At 41.6% G+C, this 24,315-nt stretch overlaps 1 protein-coding gene across 9 annotated transcripts in view; it reads right to left on the bottom strand.

Annotated features, from left to right (window-relative positions):
• Positions 1 to 24,315, bottom strand: part of AGAP1 (ArfGAP with GTPase domain, ankyrin repeat and PH domain 1) — a 337,725-nt gene that overhangs the window by 215,611 nt on the left and 97,799 nt on the right. For 5 of the 9 annotated variants that reach the window (XM_051623022.1, XM_051623024.1, XM_051623027.1 and 2 more), the window contains exons 2-4: positions 15,946 to 16,004; positions 12,654 to 12,741; positions 11,927 to 11,938 (exon numbers count right to left, since the gene is read on the bottom strand). In XM_051623022.1, coding sequence (XP_051478982.1) covers positions 11,927 to 11,938; positions 12,654 to 12,741; positions 15,946 to 16,004 — 159 coding nt within the window. Of the gene's footprint in view, positions 1 to 11,926; positions 11,939 to 12,653; positions 12,742 to 15,945; positions 16,005 to 24,315 lie in introns of those variants that run through there. The other 4 variants (XM_051623023.1, XM_051623025.1, XM_051623028.1 and 1 more) reach the window with 1 other exon arrangement.

The following is a 24,315-nucleotide window of genomic DNA, read 5'->3' as shown; positions in this document are numbered from 1 at the left end:
ATTCACACTCACCCCCAAGTAAGAATTATTTTATGCGAACTGGAGACCAAAGCAGGATGCATCCCTATTAACTTGTGCTTCTACACCATGGAAGAGCCTTTGCCATGAGCACATCACAACATCAGGTACTACGCAGGACATATCAAGGAAACCCATCTCAAGATCAAGAATTTACACAAGCAAATGCTGAATATGCAGATTTCTGCCAGTGCACAAGACACCAAGGTTGTGTGGTTGCCCTGCAGGTACCTTGGTTCATAAGATGCAGGTGCAGGACAAATTGATTCTGCCTTTGATCTGATGAGCCCTGACATGACCCATCTCCAGGCTGGACAAGTAAAAGCAGTGCAGGGGCAGTGATTTAGGGACAGTTTGGCTCGCACTGCACTAGTCATTTAAAATAAAAAAAATAAACTTCACAGTTTGTAAAGCACCACAGGGCCATTGGGAAAGAAGAACTAGAAAGATCAGCCAAGTCAAATATTCAACTACTGCTACCTGTCAAAGTAGTCAAGAAGTCTCCCATGGACACAAAACACTGCTGTATTTTTCTATATATCTGTATATGTGATGGAGTCACAAAATACCATCTAAGCCAAAGACACTGAAAACAAAGAAATGACCTTCTTAATTTAAAGAGGGCCCTGAAAAGACACAGCACTGGTCCCAAGGGAGGCAGCTAGCTTTGTTTCAATCCCATCAGTATTATGACACATACAGCTTTTTAATGAGGGAATTTCTCAGCTGCCACATGTACCTGCCAAGGGAGGTCACTGACAGAGAAAGCCTGGCAGCCTGTCCGCAGCTCCTGCTCCATCCCACCAGGCACGTTGCAGCCCAGAGATGCTGGAGCACAAGACGGGCAGTCCCCAAGCTGAACTGCATTCATTCAGCCCCAACCCCATCTCCAAAGCACGATCAAAGACTTGCCAGTGAATACCTAAATAACTCTCTTCAGCCAGACAGATGGAGCTGCAAACTGTTTTCATGAAATATCACAGCAGTTTTATAAAAACAAGTCACTGAGCCTGGAGAGAAGCTTGAATTTGGGAGGATTTTAGTATGCAGTTTATTTATTTTCTCTAAAACTGTGTATTCACAAATTGCTGCATCATTCCCAGTTTTCCAAGGCAAGATCATTATCAATTCACAGAGACTCGTTTTCAAACACATACAGAATTTCAAAGGCAAATCCTACTCCTGTGCACAAACCTCACACAATACCCAGCAGAGAAGAGAGTGGTGCTTCTGATGCAACCCCAAAAACCACACACTCTCTGATGTGCATTAGAGCCAGACCCCTCCACTAAAATGCTCCAGATAAAAACTACAGCTTTGATCAATATAAAGCTAAACACATTCTGTGCATCAGCAATCTACAGCCACAGCTAAAGAGCCAGTACAAGTCAGAACACCAGGCTGAGGGCACCAACAAAAGCTTCCTAATCTCATTTCCATGCACGTCTTTCTCCAGAGGTTACTGCTTTGAATCAGCCATAGCAGGAAACTGTTCTGCAGTGAAAACTGATGCTGATTTTAAGCACCACGTACACTGGTAATCAAGGGTGCTCTAGATTGCCAAAGCTTTATCTTACACGAGGAATTCCACAGAGGAAGGTTTCCACCCAGCTGGGAGAGCCTGGCTCCCTCCTCCTTCCAGCTGAGAGCTGTTCCACCCTGTAGCTGCTGGCGAAGCAGCCGCTGATGTTCACGCTGCATCCCCAGGCTCTTGATCCAACCAATTGCCACGGGTATGAAGTGATTTGGCCATATGAGAGGATAAATTGGGGGGGTTGCCCACAGGACAAACCCATGCAGCAGCTGAATGTCTGCCACAGCCATGGGGGCAGGGCAGGCAGCGGAGACAGGAGAGAAGCAGCATTAAAGCCTGTGTTCTATATTCCTGACGACATGTATTTTGACAGCAGTGGTCAGTTGTCTCACACATAGATATTCCCTCTCTTGTTTTTTCTTGAGATGGAAAAGATAGTGCCAAGAACCTAGCTCCTCTTCAGAGAAACACTTCAAAGAATGTTTTAACACTCTTATTAGTAAGTGTTAAAGTTATTCATTCCATCCATTCATACAGACATTGTTTTCAGGACCAAGTATATGAAAACTGGTTGGTTAAGGTCAGAAAAGAAGAAATGCTCTCAAGACCTTCTGCAGCTAAGCAGAAGCACCAAAGAATGACTGCAACTGCCTGGTAAACCAATGCAGGTCAGTGGCATCCCATATTTTTATGTAAATAAATATTCCCCATATCATGTGGTGCTCAGTGCTTGATGTTGATGCCTGCTGGTATCAGCAACAGAGAACCTTTCACAGCCACATGTAACACTCACTTTTGGTGTTTTCTTAATGCAAATATTGTCTCCAACAGTACCTGTGAAACCCAACGTGGCTGAGCTGGGTTGGGTGTGTAACCACAGAAGGGCAGAGATGGGGGAACCACGGCTCCTGCATGAGACTGCGGCCACAGGCTGCACCAGCTTCCCACCAAAGCACCCAGGTAAAAACCCCAAACCCAACCAAGGGACCTAGAATGAGCCTTTCCAAACCAACCCTCTGCTTCTCTAAACAGGCTTCCAATATATTGTAGGAAATACATTAATCAAATCCTGAGATACACTATTAGAGATCTCCTTGAAGCATCAAGCCGTACCCAGTTAAAGCAAAGCACACCCACAGGTGTCATGTGTGGTCTAGTATTAAGACATCATACAGATACTTGTATTATTATATTAAAACTGCCAAAGAAGCTTAAGTATATTGCCTTTTAATTCCATGAAAATCAGGTTTAGAGGCCTTTGCAGCTGCAATTTTAGCAGCAGCCACAATGACATTTAACAACTTAATTTTGAGATAGTCATTGACATGTCTGCAGAAGGTCAGATCTGACAGGCCAACAAAACATGGCAGTGATTTCAATGGAGATCAACTGGATTTTAAGTTTTTAACTTCAGGAAAATACAGCTTACTATTTAAAAATACAATTAACTACTCAAGTTGCCTAGAATCAGAGACTGTAATTAATATTTAGATAGAAAATGGGATGTGTGGCTTCATCTTGAAGGATCTATCAAAGCGGCGATGACAAATGACATTTCTGCAAAGGTACTGGTCTCATTTCCATGGTTGTCCTTTTCTTCACAGGACAGTCTGGAAGGAGCATTTATTTGAGAACACCAAATGTTACTGCACTCAAATGCAGTTATTAGACATTGGGTGCAGGCAGGGAAGACTTTCATGGCAGATTATCTCTCTGTTAGAAGAACTTGGCAAAAGAACACGACGCCAGTCAAGAGGCTGAGATTCCCACCCATTTCAGACAGAATAAGCAGGAAAAGATGGATAAGATGAATGAGTTATAGAACTCTCTCAGCAATTAAGTTTCCTTCACTACACAGATAGAACTTGGAGAGGAGCACTGCCTGTTGTCTTTTCACCCTAGCTTCTGACAGTCAGTAGAACACTGCTTGATTAGAGAATGCCATTAAAGAAGTCCTCACATAATTTCTGCTGTGTGAGTGCAGAAGTAGAGGTAAGCCACACTTGGTACTCATCAAATGGCTCATCTGAAAAAGAAGTATAATGCCAATGCAAGTTTCTGCAGGAGATTCAAGTCTCATGCAAGTATTTTTTTAATAATCTAGAAGACTGAAGTAACAGGCTATTTAATTTCCAGATAATGAAGCAGGAGGGACTGCAATTATGTTAGAAAATTGGATTGTACTGCAACACAACCCTAACAAGTCAGAAAAAGAGTGGAAAAAGCCAAAAGCAGCATCCTAAGGACAAATGGAAAGTCTTCCACCTAAGCAGGATGAACCAGCTGCAGACAGAGGGGGTGGGATGGCAGATGGGAGGTGATAGTTCTGAAGAAATAATCTGCTGATCCCATTTTAAAGCAAGTGAAAGACATTTACCCCTTCTTCCAGGCCCTCTTATAATCACAATCCCAAAAGGCAAAAGTATCCCAGGGAAGCAGACACACAAATCTCTACAAGAGTTACCACAATTCCAGGTATAAACCTTGGGATCTCCTGTCCAGCAGCAATGCTGACAAGCAGAAAAGGACCCTGGAAAGCACACACTGCCAGCGTGCATGTTTAAGCCATTTGCCCTCAGAGCATTTCACTCTCCCAGAGTGATTTCACCCTCCCAGACGGAAGGATCCCTGCACCTCATCACATACAGCCCTGCAGGTTTATCACGTTACCACTATCTGGTTAGCTGGAGAATCTACTCAACTATTAAACCTGCTTAGGGACAAGGACTCCCATTTCTCTTTTCTGCAGGTCACACAGGTCATGCCCCCCTCAAAGATAGCTTAAAAAAATGTGTTTAGGTAATGCAGAAGGGTGTCACACAGCAGAACTACCCCCAGACCTTAACATGTAGCATTCCAGACAAAAGCATACCCATTTAAAGGAGCAAGCCGATTTTAGCACATACACCAGAATTACACCTGTCACTTCACACTTGCCTGGAAAGAACCCATGGATGCCTTTCCTACCAAGGAGGGCCCAACATCAACCTATACATGACTTTTAAACACAATAAAGAGGCTTGAGATGTTAATCCTGGTCACAGTTCTAACCTGAATTGGCAAAATTCTGAAACATTTTGACCAAGTGATAAAGCACCTGCACCTAAGTGCTCACATCTCCAAAATTACTCCACAAACAAGGAACTAGACACCCGTTAATTCAATGGGATGAAGAAACACACTCATTTGGCATCTACTGCACATAAATAAACAAAAACGTAGGCACTGAGTAAATAAAAGCTGAATACACTACATGATGTGAGTATGCCCTTTTTCATGGTTCATTCACATGAAAAAACATTTCTGACAGTTTAAAGGGGAGGAAAATAACCAGTGGGAACCTGTGAGAAACCCTCTCCTCCCACAGCACGCAGATCCCTGGAACTCACCCCAGGAGCCTCTTGCAGCCACACTCACCACTGTAACACCTGCAGGACTTGCTCTCTACATCAGGGTCCTGCAACCACAGTCTGAAAGTATTTTCAGATTCCTGCATTGCTGCTTTTGTTCCTTGTACTCAAGTGTTCTCACCAGCACCATCAATCTCCTCACTCAGCCCAGCTTGATTTAAATTTCAACAGGGCACAACTATCCATGTCACATGTTCAAGATTTTACCAGACATCTAAACTCTTTGGGTGAACATGCTCAAGCCTTTTCCAAGCTATGCCCTATTAAGTATTAAAATGGAAGGAAAAAAGGTATTTGCACATTTGTAGGGGTGTGACCAGTTCCCTTGCCCCCTGCTGAGCAGAACCAACACCATTTGATAAGGCAAACATGCTGTCATCATCCTGCCAAGGACCCTACAAGAACCTGTTTGACCCCACAGTGTGGGGTGACAAGGACCTACAATTAAATTAGTGGTTCAATTTCTACTAATAAGGCAGGAAATCAGGCACATGAGATAGCTTTTTAAATTATTACTTGGGTTTTTTTACTTTTGTTGTTTCTTTTATTGACAGTGGGCACAGACAGTTGCTTACATGAGTCACACCCACTAACTGTATATATACCACAAGCCTAATTTTAAAAGCTTATTTTTATCAAGCCAGCTGGAGAGAAACACCAACCAAACCACAACAATCAACCTCTTAGGGCAGGATGTGATCCTGCTTCAGTGCACTCCTACCTGTTTCCATCACCAGCCTTTTCAAGTTTAAAAACGTTATACCCCAAAGCACCACTTTCCAAACAAAGCTCCTGACACAGTTCGTCCCATGGCTTAAAATACCATAGCTCCTTTTTTGCTGCAGTTCCTTAAAAGTTGTCTTATCACACATTTCATCTTCCAGACACTAACCCACTCAGCCAAACTCACACAGCTTCAACCTTTCAACCTACCATAGAAATCTTCTCGTCATTATCTGCTCGAAAGTTCCAAGTTCAACTTCACAAGCTTCCAACATTATTTCAAAGATCTCAATGTTCCTGCTGACAAACCCTAAACTGCATAACCAAGATAAGCAAAAAACCCTGTAAGAACTTATTTCATTTTTTCTCTTTTTTTTTTTCTTTTTTCACATTTCCCTCTCGTTTTTGCACTTAGTTTATAGCCAGCTTCTAATATATCTGTCCTTTCATTGCAGTATTACAAATAGTAACCCTGAAGCTAAAACTGGACTTAGCCAGCTGTGGTTATACTATAATCTGTCTGAACACACACCCACCAAATCCTACTGAGATTTGCTAAGGAAACCCAGACAAAGAAACTATCATTATCACGATTTTTGATGGTGGTTCTTTTTCTTAATTACCTCCTAAAATACTCCAATTCCAATAAGAGAACAGAGAGGTCACTACATAACAGCACACTGTACCTTACAGGTACAAAACTCTATTTTCCATTTGTAATCTGTATTTCATTGAACATCTTTAATATTAAATCACTCAGAATCAAGGAGTGGGAGGGAGACCAGAGAATAACATCACTCAGGATCTACTCTAGGCCCTTGGCATCCCTAAAATGGGTAGAAAAACCTAGTGGCAGCCTGCCATAGCAGGGAATCCTAAAGATCTGTTGGGAAGTAAACAGCTTGTGAATAAAATCAGCCCTATTTTCTGATACAACTTCCCAAAATAACAGAAGACTCAATGAAAGGAAGTCCACAACAAGAAATCAAATACAAGCTGAAAAGTAAACATGTTTAAAGAACGTGTTTAAATTCTCCTTTAAGATCTAGAACTAAACACTGGGCTATGATTCAGAAACACGACCAGAAGTGTTTGAAAGAGAAAATGGGAGACAGGCCCTTCTTCCAGAAAGTCCAAACTGGCTAGTGGCTCCACAGCAAGCCAAGAGCACTGGAGACCCAAGAGTCATTTGTGTTATTGTGAAGAGCCCTGAAGATGTTAATAGCAGCTATAAATCTGAATTACAGGTTTCACCTGGGATGCTACCTTCAGAGGAGCCTGTTAGGAGAAGAGCACAACAGTATTTGTCATAACCTGGGGGTATTCAAGGCACAACCAGCTGAAGACACACTCTCACAGCTCCATCGCCCTCCAGGCACCCATCTGAGAAGGGAAGTCCCTTCCCAAGGAAATAAGCAAACACTAACTTCTTCCTTTCATTAACATAGTTGCCTATTTGTGCAACACTTGAAACAGTAGGCTAAGGACAGAGAGCGTTTCAAAGACTTCACTAACCCACAGAGCTGGTCTCAAGGGTCCAAGGTTGCATCAACATACTCTTTTGTGCTCAGCCTGAAAGGCTCCAAAAAGCCCAAGAGAGCCAACTGCAGCAAGACTTCACCATGATCAAAGAAGACAACTGTTATCATCTATCTGGATGTCAGCATGAAAATGCCAAATAAAAAAAATCAGCTGATAGCAGTATAACGAAACAGAAGACAAAGAATTGAAAGGAGATAATTCTGCAACACAACTACAGCCATCATTGTCTCCTGCACACAACACAGTGCTTGTCTGCCTTGGTACAGATGATAAAAAACTCCACTGAGAGCTTCAGCTGCCCTGCAAAGTGCTGTGTAAGTTTGGGAACACTGCACCAAGGGCCGGAATTCCATGGGAGAAATCCCAGCTTCCCTCTGCTTTGTGGCCAAAAGGGGACTCTAAGGTTCATGTTGCTTTCTTGAACTCACGTGCACCTGGAATTCTTGCAGAACCTCCCCACATAAGCTCTGTGTTAATTTTTACATGCACAATGATGATTTTTATAGAATTCCAAGAAATTATGAGTCAAAATGGAAGTAAGTTCCTCTGCAGGAAAAGCATGGAAGGACACATTCAGAGGTCAAATTTCTCTGCTCTGCATTTCCAATCCAGCCAGCTTGCTCACAGCAAACAAAACACATAGATTGGTCTGGGACACATCCTCTTTTTTACTCACGAAAGAGAATATTTGGTTGCTCAGTAAATATGGCTTCCAGATTCCTAGATGCTTGAAAAAAATTAACTAGATAAAAATTGCTAAAGGCTTCTGTTAGCAGATTTGCAACCTGGAGTAGCATCATATGGGAATATTTACTGGATAGAAATGGAAAACATGGACATACATCCCCCAGGATGAAATCTGAATGTGTCTTGGGAACAGGTTAGCAACTTACTTTCATGTTACTTTGATCACATTTGTTCTTGAATGGGAAGGCTGAAGGTGACACTTTGTTTAGTATTTTAATAATAAAAGTTTTATGATTATTCCTGGTACTCAAGTGATACACTGTTCATTGTAGGTACTGAAAAGTTAACTGCTGTAGTATAGATTTATTTTTAGGTCAAGTTTGGAAAGAAAGTAAATGGTCACAGCTTTCTGGGAAGCACATCAAGGCTTTATTCTGTATCTCTGACTGAGGGAACGTATATATTGTAATATGTCCTTAAAATGTAAGAGGCCTCTAACTGAAATTAAGTGGCATGTGAAACTTGATGCATCTTAAACTTCAAGGAGAGACCGAGGGTTCCAGTGTGCTGGGACTCTGCTGGGCTTGAGGCTAAGGAAATGGGGAAATGGGAAAGAAGAAATCAAAGGCAATTGAATAACCTTAGATCATATAAGGAACAAAAACCCCATAGATTTTTAAAAATTAAGAGAGATAAAAAAGCCACCTTTAGTGCCTAAAAATAACCCTTTGTAAGGGCCTTAAATGCCTGTCTTTTGTACTCTGCACTACAAGGGAAGCCTAAGGATTTCATCAACCTAGGAAGTAGGGAATAGACAGTGCTGCAGATTCACAACCTACATTCTCATTTATATTATATCATACATTTATATTATATATAAAATATTCATTCTATTATATTATACTGTACTGTATTTCATATTATATATTATGTATTGTATTACATTATATTCAGAAGCTCCTACACACACAGATACATGAATCCTCCATCAATTGTAACGGCTACTTCCTCACTCCAGTCAGGGTGCTGGACTGCCTTTTATCTTTTTGAGAGCACTTTAATATTTTACTCTTCCAGGAAGAAAGAAATCTTAAATATACCCCATGTTTAGTTATTACCTACCTAAAGCATTTGTGTCTTTTAATGTCGAGGTTGTTAAGTGAAATTAAATGGTGTCATCTAAGGCCAAAGTATAGCAGACTGCCACTAGATAATCATCAATTCTCAGAAAACTAGCAGAAAAGGTGATTTCAAGTCTCAGGAAAGAAGTTATGCTTTAAGTGACTTCTAAGCCAGACTCATGAGCATATATTAGCCTGCAGAATTGTGTCCTGAAAACTTCTTCCAAAATTACCCAAGATACAGGGAAAGCAGTTGCTGTGCCTCCTGCACTGGCCTTCTCCCTTCAGCTGTGCTGCCCTCTCCCCAGCTCTCATTCAGCTACTCTGCATCTTCTACTTTAATGGGCTGTTGTTAAGGTGACCTCAGCTCCCCTGGCTGGTCTCCTTAAACACAAGATCCACTGGGCAGATTTAGCAGTGGATGTTCCCATCCCTCCCATGTTCTAACATCATGCTTTATGTGGAAGAGGAAAAAAACCACCTTTTTCCTCATCCCAGCTGAGAGACCTTGGACCACAGCATAGACAGCTTTATTTATTTATTAAAATTTGACTTAGTGGAAAAAAATACTTTAATAATCATGACATGAATTAAAGAGTATTCACAGACATAACAGAGATGTGGCCAAAGCCTTCAAATCATGTTTCACACCTCTGTGGCTTCTCAAACATGAAAACCCAAACAGTAACAGAATACTCCTGACACTGCTCCTGTAAACCTCAGTTCACCTTGGTCAGCAAAGTACTTGTCTCAAAGTCCATGGACACCACCCTTCATTTTGTTCCTACAGGTAGAATTAAATTTCAGACAGGTAAAAAAACGTGCCAGGTTGCACACATCTTACTTCTTGTTTCAGGTACATAAAAGAGCCCAACATAGTTTAGTTACAGTTTTTCTACCAATTACTTGGCAGGTTCTTAGAAGATCACAACTCACTCAGTAATTACCCTGTTTCCCATCATTTTCCTGCAGCATCATTACAGAAAAAAATTGCTAGTCCCAGATTAGCAAAATTCCAACTTGTTACAGGGCAATACATCATTTCTCTTCTCACATTAAAAGACATCTGCTTTAAAAGCACCACACAGGAGCACAGCATGTTAAATAGCAAAGCAGGAGTCTAAAGTCACTTTTTCCCCCCAGGTAAGACTTATCCTATAAGAAAACAAGGATTTTCATATTACAATCACAGTGGAGACTAAAATTAATTCTGAACAGAAATAAAAGCTGGGCCAGAGAGAAACCGTTTTACACTTCAATGTGACATGATTCCTCTTGGTGGGGAGGTGGTGTCAGGCAGCAAGAGAAATAATCTCATCTTAAAGAAAAGAGCTGAAAGAAACGTGAAACCACCTTTACAGACTTGAGATTCATTTAGTGGAATGGTGAAGCTACCTTAAATGCCTGCAGGAGATCTGGCACTTGTCTAATTCAGAACAGGTTTCATGGTAATTGTAGCAATTTAAAAGGCAAAAGACAGCAGAAACAGTGGACCCCCGGTCCTAATCCCTATTTTGACATCAAGTACACATCCATCACTTCACCAATTAGATGCTAATTATGCGATGCCTGACAAATTTTGCTGTTAGCAAGCTGTCAAACCTCAGCAAACTTTGGTTTCCTTAAAAAGTCAGGCAGCTGAGACCTTGCTGCCTGATACACATACTGTTCTTTATCCAGTGTAACAATCCAGCACATTTAAAAGACCTCAGAGAAGGAAAAGAGGAAGATGTGCATCGGTCTCCACCATAAAGGCTAACAGGTAGCCTCGATTTACCAAAAGCTGTGTTCCCACCCAGAATGCAAACCCCAGACATTCCACACTGCAGTATCAGCCCCCTCTGCACTGCTGTTCTTCCTGTGGAATGGCAGCCTATGTACTTGTGCTTGGATGAGAGAGAAACAAAACACCAACAAATCCCTACTACAGATGTTTACTGAGTGCAAGTCATATGGGTTGAATTTCCTGCAATACTAACTTGATTAGAAATCTTGACCCTATCCCTTACAAGGTGAATTAGAGCTCTTAATTATTCCTGTTTTTCTACTGCTAATGAAACGGAATGGTGTCATTAGCAAGGCTTGTCAGCTACACTTATGTGCAAAGACATGATCTGACACTGCTTTTGTAACCTAATCCTTGCAGGAAAACCAGTCGGAACGTCACTCAAGCAGTGTAAATAAAAATCTTTGAAGACAAAGGAGACAGATGGCAACGCTCTCAAGGAACACCATCTAAAATATTCATAGCTCAGGAGAAGAACACGATTAAACCCGTGAACAATCAATACATTTGAATCTTGCAAGGAAAAAAACCACCCAAATATTTTCTGCTCATGAAATGAAGAAAAAGATCTCTAGGGATACTAATTTTTGCTGAAGACTTGCTGTGTTCTTCAGTGAAACTGTCCATGGCCCTTTCAGCACCCAGAGGCATGAACATGCTCTACATGCGGTTTTGTTGCAAGGCTCCATTATCCCCACATCAGTGCTAGCTACAAAGCAGCAAAAACATTGCAGGCAAGCTTATAAACTGCAAGACTCAGCTATTAGTGCAATTACACAAGAAAAAACCTCACCCATCCCTCCCTTCCCCTCTCCCATTTTAACTACACTTCCAGACTGTTAAAGTGCCACATATGATGCTTAATAGCTTCCTTTGGTAAGAGTTAATTGGAAACAAATGTTACCAGAGATGCATGAAGCTACTACAAACTATTGCTGAAAAGACAACTACAGCAAGAGACAAAAACAGTGAGATGTACTAAAGACTTGAAATCAAAAGGAAACAAATCAAAATGATACACAAAACGAGGGGAAAATGCTATAGTACAGAAACTGCCGTCTGACTCTTCAAAACAAGAGCTGCCATAAAGACAATGTATAGTTACCTGCATCCATATCTGCAAAGAATGGAACAGCCAGTAAGGAAAAGAAGGAACCAGAAATTCAGTGTCTCAGAGTTGGATTTAAAAGTTCATAAGGAGAATAGATAAAAAACCAAAAAAGTATTTAGTGCAAGACACACCTCTACAAAGTAACTACGATATTTTTTATTTCAAGCTACAAACTTGGATTAATGTTAAACACTACAACACTTTCAGGTATAAATTAGCTTTCTATGGCATACGAACATTTAGAAAAAAAACCCAGAACTTCAAGACTAAAGATTTAATATATTAAGCAAGGAACAAGTTAGATCTTTATTTTAGGCTTGTGAAGTTTTTTTTCCTGCAAACACTACAAACCGAAGGGCCCAGTTCTGCAGAAAACTAGTAGATACAGGTTTTGTATCTTTGTTGAAAGCCACTTGTGTCACTTTCAACAGCCAAATAGGAAGCAGCAGCACCAGGGAGAGCAGTGAACTTTTTTCAACACAGGAAGAGAAGTTTCCCATAGGGACAAATAATGGGTGCCAAAGTATTTAAGGGTGCTAAGTAGTTGTGGAAAAGCACAGTTGCACTCATTGTATCTATTTATCTCAGTCTGGAGAAGGAAAAAATCTCCATGATCACTGAAATAGCAAATCAGATTCTTTACTGATTCATTTCTGCGTGATTAAAAATTAATACAGATGTAGTTTGTGGGGAAGAAATAATCAGTGAAACTTGCACATACCTTCAGGTGACTCCTCCTGGACATACGTGCCGGTCAGATAGCGGTGCACAAGAGCTGATTTGCCACTTGCTAGGTTACCCACAATCCCCTGGGGAAAAAAAAAAAAAGGAAAAAAGTCAAATTCTAATCCACCCCCACCAAAAAACCCAATATATTAAAGCAAAATCTTAACACAGAAACAGCTTCTCTGCACTTGAGGGGAAAGCTCACACAATAAAACCCCTCCAAAATATGCCGAGATGAAAGTATCTGCCAAAAAGCTCAGTTAGAAGTGTTCCTTAGTCATCTCACCACTGCTGCTAAGGGGGAACACCAGCCAAGATAAAGGCTTGAGGGAAGAAGCCTGGAGCTCAGAGCAAACTCCTCACCTCTTTACTAAAAACCAAGAAATCATCACTAAATTCTCAGGCTGGAAAATGTCTCCGCAGGCTGTCCACCACGTGGTTCGCGTTGACTCACTACTCAAGTGCACATACAGGTCTTGGCAGGTCAGCTAGGACTTGTTGAAGCCCCTTAGTGTACCCACTTCACAACTCAAGCTGCCCAAGCCCAAACATCTGCAGCACTGGGAACATCTGGCCAAACAGAAGAAAAACATCTCCAGGCACACACGATGTCTCCATCAGGCTGCTTAGCTAGTGTTGGTTTCCAACAACCCAGGCAGAAGAAGCAAACTGCAGCCCAACACCAAGGCAGCTTTCATCCCAGAGGTGCTCAAATGGCAAAGACTCAGAGATTAGCCTTTTTTTTGCTGTAAAAGGGGCGTGAGGGAGTTAGGAGGCCTGCAGGCATGACCCCCACTGCACCAAACAGGCCACCCCTGCCAAGCCACAGCCACATGCTGCTGGCCAACTGAAGTCCTGTCCCTTGGGCCTGGCCATCAACCAACACCAGACTGACAGATGCAGTGAGCAAGGTCCAGGCCTGGCTGCCTGCCCTGCTCTGCACAGGCCAGGGGACAGCAGGGTTTGCAGAATATACCTTCACTACGTTTTCACTAAAGTCTTTTTTCTTGCTCAGTTGCCATCTCCTTATCCAGATCTCCCCATGAACACAGCTCTGAGGACACTGTGCTTCCTTGGGTTTTGTGGGAGGAGATGGGAACTTATCTTGCCCTTTAAACAAACCTAAGGCTGCTCTGTTCTTACATGTTTATCTTGAACCCAACCAAAAGGCTCAGAACATAAGGTCCCTGGAGAGATGAACTTTGCTGATCTGCCTGAGTTTGCCAAATGGACAAGTCTGCAGCAGGAACAAGTCACATGTTAATGCACATTATTTACTCCCTCTTCATAATCCTAACTGGTGAGAAACTAGCCTCCTTACCAAAAATTACTTGAACCGACTCGGTTCTGTTACCTTAAACTAAGCCAATGACAGTTTCAGGGATGGGGGAGCAAACAATTACTTGTTCTTTACAAGCCAGAGCAACTTTCAATGAAGACAAGGACACCACTGCTACAAGGGATGCTGTGCCAGACCAGCTCAGGCAAAGCAGCACCTCCAGCAGACAGCAAATGCAAGGCAGAATCACATCACCCTCCAGCCCCTACAAAACCACAGGCCTTGAGAGTCACAAACAATGTGGGCTAGAGTGGAGGGCCAAGGAAAAATCAGAAACCCCAGAACAGATTTCAAAACTGATAGCAAACGGGAAAAAAACATGAGCTGACTTGGGGACGTGCAGGGCAGAAAAGGTGGGGAAGATCCCAAGATGGCCTAATACTACAAGGAGTTTCACCCTCCACTTTTTCAGGTTAGCAGGAAAGAACTGGGACAGAGAACAGTTCATAGGAATAATAACAAGAATAATAACAAGAATAATAACAAGAATAATAACAAGAATAATAACAAGAATAATAACAAGAATAATAACAAGAATAATAACAAGAATAATAACAAGAATAATAACAAGAATAATAACAAGAATAGACATAAAAAGAAATACAAACCAACAAACCCAGGGCAGGCATAGCTGTTACCAACCAGCAGTCCCACACAAATAAAAAAGAAGCCACAGCTTGAGTGGTCTGACACACATCTGTTTATTGTCTTTGCAGAGCCTTTGAAGAGTGTTTGGACCAGTGCACCATCCTGGAATCCAGCAGAATCTGTCCAGTGTCCAGTGCAGTGCCTGGCCTTCCTGCTCCCACTCTCTGCCCACCAGTAACAACTGAAAACCAGGAGCAAGAAACTTCACACTGAAAAAATGTCATCTAATACAATTACTCTCTAAATCAGGATTCATACTTAAGGATAACACTCTACAGGATGACAAATATGCCAGTGTTTTCAGAGCAGTCATACTCCTGTCTCCCATATTTTACACACAAACAATCTGAGTCATTGCTATTTATTTATGAAATGCAAGAAATCATGACAAGCATGTTATGGAACAAAAATACCACCCTAACCCAGTTCAGAAATGACAAAATTAAGATAACAAGGATGCAACACAATGCTCTCTTGGTGACAACTTGGGCAACAGTGAGTCGTCCATTTGCATGTGCCGGGCATGCTGTAAAAAACATAATCCTGACCTCTATGCCCACATCCTACTGAAGCCTGCTTGTAAAAATGAGTAACACACTGATGGCATTCAGCATTTTAAAGCTATCCACCAGCACAGAAGCTTGACTGTGCTTTGCATATTTCTTTGGAACAAGTGAAATAATTTTGTTCCAAAAGGTCTCCTATTTATTCTGCCCAACAGAGTCTTAATTTACACCCGGATAAGCAGGACACAGGAATACCACCATTGCTCCAGAAAGGCACTAGTTGGTCTCACCCAGCTGGCCTAACAAAGCTGGCTCATGCAGCCAAACAAGTTGAAATTTACAAAAACATAAATAGAACTTTGAAGCATGATTATAAAAATAGAAGATACAGAAACTTCTTAAGGACAGTTTTGTTGAAGAAAAATGCTTTACTATTTAAAATAGTTTCCTGTATTTTTTCTCCCAACAATAGATTTCATAGAACCACTGACCAGTTTGGGTTGGAGGGACCTTAAAGATCATCCAGTTCCAACCCCCCACCATGGGCAGGGACACCTCCCACCAGACCAGGTTGCTCCAAGCCCCATCCAGCTGGCCCTTGAACACTGCCAGGGCTGGGGCAGCCACAGCTTCTCTGGGCAACCTGGGCCAGGGTCTCACCACCCTCGCAGCAAAGAATTTCCTCCTAATGTCTCACCTAAATCTCCCCTCTTCCGGTTTAAAGCCATTTAATTAAGCTTAGAAATGTTCACCTGTGCATTAACATTTTCAGAGACAGAAGTAAACAAACTCACCACTTTCAGTTCGGGCACAGATCGGCTTAGTGTCCATTCCTGGCTATTTACAAAGGCATCTGTAAAAAGTGGACAACATTCACAAAATCAGTACAGTAACATTTAACCATGTGCCATGCAGAATTGCATGCTCAGGCTTTTGGTATGTGAGACCAAAAGTCATGCTCAGTCTTCTAAGACTGACAAGCCCAACATGAAAACACGAGCAGCTTGGATAAACTACACAAAAGCTCCAGAAGAGCAGAAATGAATGTTCTGCAGAATTGGTTAACTCTGCAGCAAGTCTTGCTGTATCATCTCCACTGGCATTAAGAAGCTCAAACTAAATCTAGTCCTTCAGGGCTGTGAAAAGACTCTCCCAGCCCATACATGGCTAAACTGCTTCCCATCACCACAATACCTACAAGAAAAACCTTGGATGGCTCATCATATCAAAAACTGCGGCTGCCACCGTCAGTAGTAACTGCTTCACCCAAGTAAACTGCTCTGTTCCAAAACCTTGCTTTTTTTACTATACATCATACTTAAGGTCAACACGGCAACTACCAGTGTCAGTGTAACATTAAATAAAAACTACTGGGGGCAGGAAGGAGTTCATTTCTGGAAACTGGTGAGTGAAGCTCATTGTTGCTGGTAATGGAAAGAAAGTTGTTAGAGCTGCAGGGGGGTCCAACCTCACTGACAATTCTACACACACGAAAAAGGAAAATAAGGCTCCATTTTTCTACTTCTAATAACATTTATCATTTTGTTCCTTCTGTAAAGGTCTGTTCAACTGAAAGCAAACACAGAAGCATGTTTCTACCACAAATACAAGCAGCATTCCTCCAAACCCTGATGTCACCTCTCCCAGCCCACACCAACCAGATGAATGGTGCAGAATGCTCCCACCAAGCAGAGCAGCTGCAAACCCACAGTATCTAACCAGCACTGCAGAGGTCCTGGTGTTAAACCAAATCCCATTGTTAAAGGAAGCAACAGGTGAAAAAGTCAGGCCTGACCACTGCCACTAAGTGAGCAAAGGTTTTGTAAGCCATCACTTCACCCCTGATCTGGCAGGATGGAGAAGAAGGCTCTTTCACTTTAGCTTTTCATTCAGGGAATAAAACAGTTGGAAGCAATTTAACACCCCAGATGGTATCCTCACTAACTGAAGAAACTGTCAGCTGTAAGGAAGCTTTCCCACTGTCTGGCTCAAAACAATCTCAAAGCAAACTTGTATGGTGACTGTGCATCTCTTCCCCACTAACTGTATTTCTTTTGCTCAATATTAAAAAGACACATTAGCCATGACTTTGGAAGCCTTCTCTATCTTTACTTATCACATCACTTTACATTCCAGCTACAAAGAAGCCTGTGTGTACTAGCAGCACATGTGTTTACATGAACACTCTCTGGAAAAATAAGTATTTTGGTGTATTACAGTTTGAGCTGCCTCCCACTCACTGAGTGGAAGGAGAAGGAAAACCAAAACCAAAGACTTAGATGTTCTGAAGACTTGGGTTGACCTTTGAGTATTCCAGCTGCAAGAGAAGACATTATGGTCATAAGACTCTTCCTGCATGATCCTGCATGAACTCTAGTGTGATAAAACCTGAAGTCCCAGGTTTATGTCTACATTGGATGGGGCTGTACAAGCCTCCTGTGCTAGCCAGGCCTGGCCAGGGCACAGCACACATCATTTTCCTGCAACTCAGTGCTTGTCAATTCTGGTTTATCTAGTAAAGGTTTAAGAAAGCAAATACTGCTTTCAAGTCTTTTTCCCTCCATGACTGTATCAGCACTTATCACAGAAGGAAACCCAAGGATTACTAAATATGCTTGGGAAAAGCAAATGAAGCACTTCAGCATTAAACATTCTAATTTTATTTAACAGGTAACAGCCATGGCAGCATCCTTCCACTACAGCACTGACCAGTAGATGATACTTGGTAAAGATCAGGAAGCACTTGTAGAAGAATATATTGTTGCTGTGCATGACTCAAGTTCAGTGACTGCCCGAGACAAAGCTGTCCCTCTATTCCACAGGTGGGGACCGAGGATTCACCCAGGGTTGAGATACTTCCAGCCAGAAGACAGCCAGGAAACCAGGAACATGTCAAAACTGAAGTCTCAAGCCAGAGGAGTCAAGGAAATTTTCTGCAGCATCCCAAGCCAAAAGTGAACTTGAGATGCAGACAAAGCAGCAGCAAGATTTCAATCAGGAACAGCACGGATCAGACCTGTTCTAGAAGCTCTATGACTAAGGCTCTCAAAAGGGACTGCAATTCAGTCTAGATGTTTTCCTACCTTCCTCTGGGAAGGAAGACTTTCCTTTACAGTGTGCAGTGGAAAATACTGGATCACAATAGTGTGGACACAAGTGCTCAAACTGAGCCCTTGGGCTCCCCTCCTGCTTCCAGCTGAGCTTTCAGCTGTGGTTGTGACTGTCCCATCCCAGGCCCCAGAGCTTCTAGGACAGCCCCTGGAAAGCCTGCAGGGCACTGAAACAGCAGGGATCAAAATGCCACCTCCAGAAATCTGCTATAGCCTTTAGCAGCAGGCAAATCCTTCTTTAACTTGTCCTTACAGTGAACTACCAGTTCTCATGGTTTTGCTTTGAACTATTGTTAAAGCAGTGGAAAAGAACAAATTGCAATTCAACCCAACCATGGTATGAAAGAATTGACCATAAAGAGAGGCAAAAAAACCCAAAGAGTTCCTGTCCATACAGACCTATGACTTCAGGGCAAATTGTAGAGATTTCCCAAATGACAGTTCCATAACTTAACCTACTTTTTGTTCATCACTTCTGGAACCATAACAAAGATTCACAGTTATTTCAAATGCATGATTTAGCCATTACTCCCTCCCTGGCAAAGATCTCAAAAAATTGGCACGTATAAATCTGACGCTTCAGATTACCACTTTTTTCTTTTCTTCTCTAAACAGAACTCCTTAGCTAGCCTATAACTACACCAATTATACCAACAGTCTCTGTATCACAGCAAGATTACAGCAGATCTAGCAAAGTAAAACCCACACCCTACCATACAAAAACTCTTCTTATCAGATCAAGAACAACTTCCCCCGTTAAGTCTGATTGCATGAAACAGTTTTGCTCAAGTGTTAATTACATGTAACTGCACAACAGACCAAAGGTACCTGCATTCCTCTTCATAACCCCAAGTACCATTTATAGAATCATCCAACTGTTTTGGTTGGAAAAGACATTTCAGACCATCAAGCCCAACCATTATCCCAGCACTGCCAAGGCCACCACTAACCCATGTCCCTCAGCACCACATCTACATGGCTTTGAAATCCCTCCAGGGATGCAGACTCCACCACTGCCCTGGGCAGTCTGTTGTGTACCAAAACACTTTTTCCTGACATAATTAATTCCAGAACGATGCATTAGTGTAGTCTGATGATACGTTTTGTGTAGCATGATTTGAACATGCCTGCTTTGCCTTTCCCCACACCTGTACATGCATTATTCCTTCCTTCATCACTCTCTGCAAAAGATGGACAATTGGATAAAAAGCAAAGTTGCTATTCCATCTGCAAGTCCCAGCAGCAGGAAGAACTAGCCAAGGCTGCAAAATACAAGGATGTTTCATAGATCTGTACATTTCAGAAGCATAAATTAGGTAGAAGAAGCAATGAAAGGTAAATTTCCAAGGAGCCAAGAGGCCAAAAGATGAAGTAGAAAGACAGAAGCCTGAGGACATGGACTTACTTTCTCTGCTTGGTTCTTCCTTCCTGGAAAGGCAAGAAGAACCCACCCAATGACCTTCCAAAACAAACTGTGAGACATCAAGTACTCTCACTATGGGAAACACACACCATTTAAATTCTGATTTGCTACAGGGCAAAATAAAACCAACCACACTAACCTGAGAAGGTGATGGATTTCTCAACAAAGCTGCTCTCTCCTTTTTGTCAAGTACCTGGTTACTGCTACACATTTTGAGTGTGCAAAATACTCAAGAATCTTTGAAATACAATTTTATTGCAAAAATATCCATTTTTAAAAAAGCTTGACCTCCACCCAACTAATTTAAAGTAAGTTTTTTACAACACTACTAACTTCAACTGGCAATTTAACTATAGAAGGTCTCCCACTGCCCTTTTAAAAATAAAAAACCCAAAACTTTTATTAGATCTATGAGGTGATCCTCCCTCCCCATCATAATTTACATTGGAATGTTTACAAATAATAATGACAGTTAAAAATATGTTAGGAAATAGCAAGTGCTTTTCTAGCAAAAAGAGGCTAATGTACCATCATTTGGATGGATGTTGAAGTACCCAGCTAAACAATTTACTTCTAGTACAAATGTCTCTAAAAGGAATGATTTATTCCAAGTTAATCCCAAGACCCATGAAGTTAAGGTGAAAAGGCCAAATACTTGCAGACAGAACATGACACACAAGATTGGGGATTTGCTTGCTTTTTTTTTTTTTTGCTTTTTTTTTTTTAATAAAATAAAAGCCCCCTAACTTGTAGCTATAGCATGACTATAAAACATGGGATGCATCAAACTGCAGCATGCAAAACCCAGAGTGGGGAGTCCACAAACACACTCTGCTGAAGAAACAAAAATCCCACTACCACATGTTGATCTAAACATGTTGGAAGAGATTTGCATATTAAATAGAACCACATGTATGAAGCTGATCAACTGGAGCCTTGTTTGCATTACTTTCCATCTTTGGAATTCAAGTGAACTCAACCTTCACATCTAACTACAGACCATACATATGAAAGGAATAGCCTTTGTCAATAATTAATCACAGTTGCATGTCCTGTTAATTTAACTTCTGCATCAATGATCAAAAGCTTCAAATATGCGTGGTGTCATTTATTTTTAAAACGTGCCATAAGAAGATAAGTTTAAGTTGCGTTGTCTTTGTCAAGTTAACTTTTCCACAAAATAGCCTTTTGTCATGCTTCTTTCTTCCCTTTTTTTAAATTTCTGCCACTACATTTAGAGTCTCTCAGTTCCACTTACACATCACTACACCAAAGCAAAAACTAAAACAAGGTCCTTGGCTTTTTCAAAATGTCAGTTTAGTAACTCAGCTCCAGCCAGAGGAACTTTATCTATTCATTCCAGCACCAAGAATCAGGGGTACCTGCAATTTTGGTTCCCCACCAACACAAAGTTCCAATGAAATCTTGAGATTTGATGACCCTTCTTGGCAAGGGTGTGGCACAGCACAGCAGACTTCCAACAAGGTCTGTTTCAACACTCCGTATATAAAAGCCCCGCTTAGAATAACTTTTTAAATACCAAAAAAAACCACCCAAAAACAACCCACTCCACAAACAATTTTCTTTCTTCAAACTCAGGAACAATCACAAAAAACTAAATAAATACTAGCAAAACAGTGTTACTCGGAGACAACAGGATGGAGGTCAATCCAACCACTCACAACTCAGAAGAGCAGAGGAGTTACATAGGAAAACTGGAGAAGTTCCATAGCAATCATAGAAATAATCACAGAAAAGGGTGGTTGAGGTGCTGAGCAGTCTGTTTCATCCCATACTTGATTTCTTATGCTGGAGGTCCCTCTGTTAACCTAAATTAACTCCATCTAAGGCCATGGGTAGGAGCAGCAACGTAGCCAGTCACACCGCAAGGTAAATACTTCTAACTGGTCCTGGCTGAACCTACACCATCCTTTGGGTCCCTCCTGCTTCAAAAATCCCCACAAGCCAACCAAGCGTGTCTGCTGGTGAATACTTTGGGAGACCCTAAGCTGCCTGGGTACCATATCAGGGCAGCCCACAGCCCATCATGTGCAGAGGAGCCTCTGCATCATCCTGTCATTCCACCAGCCCTCACTCCACTAACCTTGTCATGTCCTTTATTGTCACCAAAATACCTCACCCTTAACTAGCAATTTAATCCGAAGTCTGAGCTCACAGATTTCTTTGTGTCTGATGGGATGAGCAAAGAGCAGGCCGACATCTCTGCAGTATGACATGAAAAGACTTATATCTTCCATGATTCTTGGAAAGCTTCTTAGTAAGAGCTTCCCTCAGGCTATCCCAAAATCCCTTTGCTGGGCTTTTAAATAAGGAAAAGCTTAAAAAAAAAAAAAAAAAAAAAAAAAAAGGTCAAGAGATTTCTCTGGAAACTCTCAGCAAAAGATCCTTTTCTTTTTGGTGAGAACAGGAGCCCTCAACAACACATTAATGAAGTTCAAGTACCAACAATTGCATCACAACCTGATAATTTCTGCACTACAAGCAACATTCAGAGTTACTTCCTGCTTTGAAATAAAAACCTGAAAATGATCAGGTACAGAAAATATTCCTACAAGTTCCCACTTGCCCACAAAAATGCAGATCAAACCACAGATCTCTCTCTTGGAGCCATATCAAAGGAGCACTTTCAGAATGTATTTCCCAAAGCTTCTGTGCTAATTTTCTCAGCAAAGAGGGCAACATACAACTTTTGGGTTCAGACCTGTGTTCCTAATAAAACATGCATGTTTTCAGAGGAGGGGTAATCTCTCAGCACACATCCTCTCCAGCTCAGCTCCCAACATTTCAAGTCAAAGCACCAACTCAATTCCAACACAGTACAGCAGAAAAATATTCTGACGTGGTTATTTTTAAACTTTGCATAAAATATTGTTTGGGAGAGTGTGTCATAATCCAAAAAAAAAATTTTAATAATTACTTTTCTCATTTATCTTATACCTGTTTGGTTTTAAATCAGTCTGCTTTTCATCTGGATCCCTTCTGTTTATACCTTCAATTCTGTATATATTTATCAACAATAACTACAAAGCAATAACAAATACAAGTTTTAGAAAACCATCCATATCACCATCAGGTAAAGTTAAGGTTTTTTTCCTCCCCATTCACTTACTCAGATAGAACTTAGATTATGTGGCTTTCTCCTTACACCACATAGGAATCACTGCTGTAACTATCTGACACCAAACAATCCCATTTTCAACAAATTGCAGAAGTGTTATATATTCTCCTTAGGCAATTTAACCCCCAGGCTGTGGTGGAAGCACCGGGAAGTCACTTCCCATCACGCACGACTCTGTATTTACACTTTGTTAACAGGATTAATACACACACTGGAGAAGAAGGCATGAAAATTGCCACAATGCAACTCAAGCACAATCCTAAAACAAGACTGCCAGCTGTCAGTTTTAAAGGCTCCTCCATTCCTCCCAGTATTGTCTGAAAGGATGAAATCTGCAGAGCTCTTACAGTTCCAACATAAATACTTGGTATCAGTCAGATTTATAACTGGCAATACCTACTTGCTAATTAGAAGAGAGAAAACTGCCCTAGCTCAGCTTCTTTAAGGCATAAGGCACCTCAGCCAAAACTCATTAGACCCACACGTGCATCTGACATCTGGAAAACCATGCCCTGCTACTGAGAACTATATTAAATAGAAATTTAGGTCAAATCTAAAACCTATTTTCCAATAGCAACTGGCAGCTGCAACAGCATTCTCCTTTGTGCTGCCATGGAAACACGAGGACTGGTGAGGGAGAGAGCTGTGCGACCTTCACAGCCAACCAGCCTCTCCTGAAACACACTTTTGGGCTTGGGAATTTCAGACCACCTCCCTGTCACCACACCACTTGGAATTTTGGAAATTTGGAATTGCCCTGGAATTTTTTAAGTGTTGAAACTGAAAAGTACCTGGTTGCTGCTAATATTCTCCAGACAGCTGCAGCTGCGCTTAACCGTGTTGAGCAAACAGCTTTCAGGTGGTTTCAAAGATACTTTCTCCATAGCTCCCACAGTTGGGAGAAGTCCCATGCTTCCTTCAACAGGGTTGACATGATGGATGATGTCTCCCAAAAAATTCCCAAAAAAACCACAATTTCATGTTGAAGTTCTACACCTAACATCAACAAAATCATTGTTTTGCCCTTAATCATAACATAGCTCCAACCAAGAGTAGCCACTATGACCCCCCCACACCTGAAAACAAAACAAAACCCACAAACCAAACCAAAACCAGGGAAGATACTTTCCCTTGTAAACAGCTTACAGCCTGAACAGATGACATAATCAACAAGAAAAACTTCATATTCCCTGTATTTTCACAGCGGATGAGGCTCTGGAGCTGATGAGCAGTTAAAGACAAATTAAAATCCCACAAACAAACCCACTGTTTTCTCTTGAGGCAATTCCACCAAGTGCAGAAGCGCACTGCAAAGAGGGGCATCCTGAGCAAGGATTATCAGGATTACAACTTCATTCCAATAAAATGCATGATCCCTAACACTCAGCAGCAGTGGCAGCCCTTGGAGAAATGAGACACTGAGGAACCGTGGTCCTGGCCAGCCCCTTTCACACCAGGGCCATGATGACAACAACATGACAGGAATATAAAA

The sequence above is a fragment of the Apus apus genome, chromosome 6, assembly GCF_020740795.1.
Source record: "Apus apus isolate bApuApu2 chromosome 6, bApuApu2.pri.cur, whole genome shotgun sequence".
Taxonomy (NCBI): domain Eukaryota; kingdom Metazoa; phylum Chordata; class Aves; order Apodiformes; family Apodidae; genus Apus; species Apus apus.
Note: the sequence above shows the minus strand (reverse complement) of the source record. Positions and strands in the feature narration are given on the sequence as shown.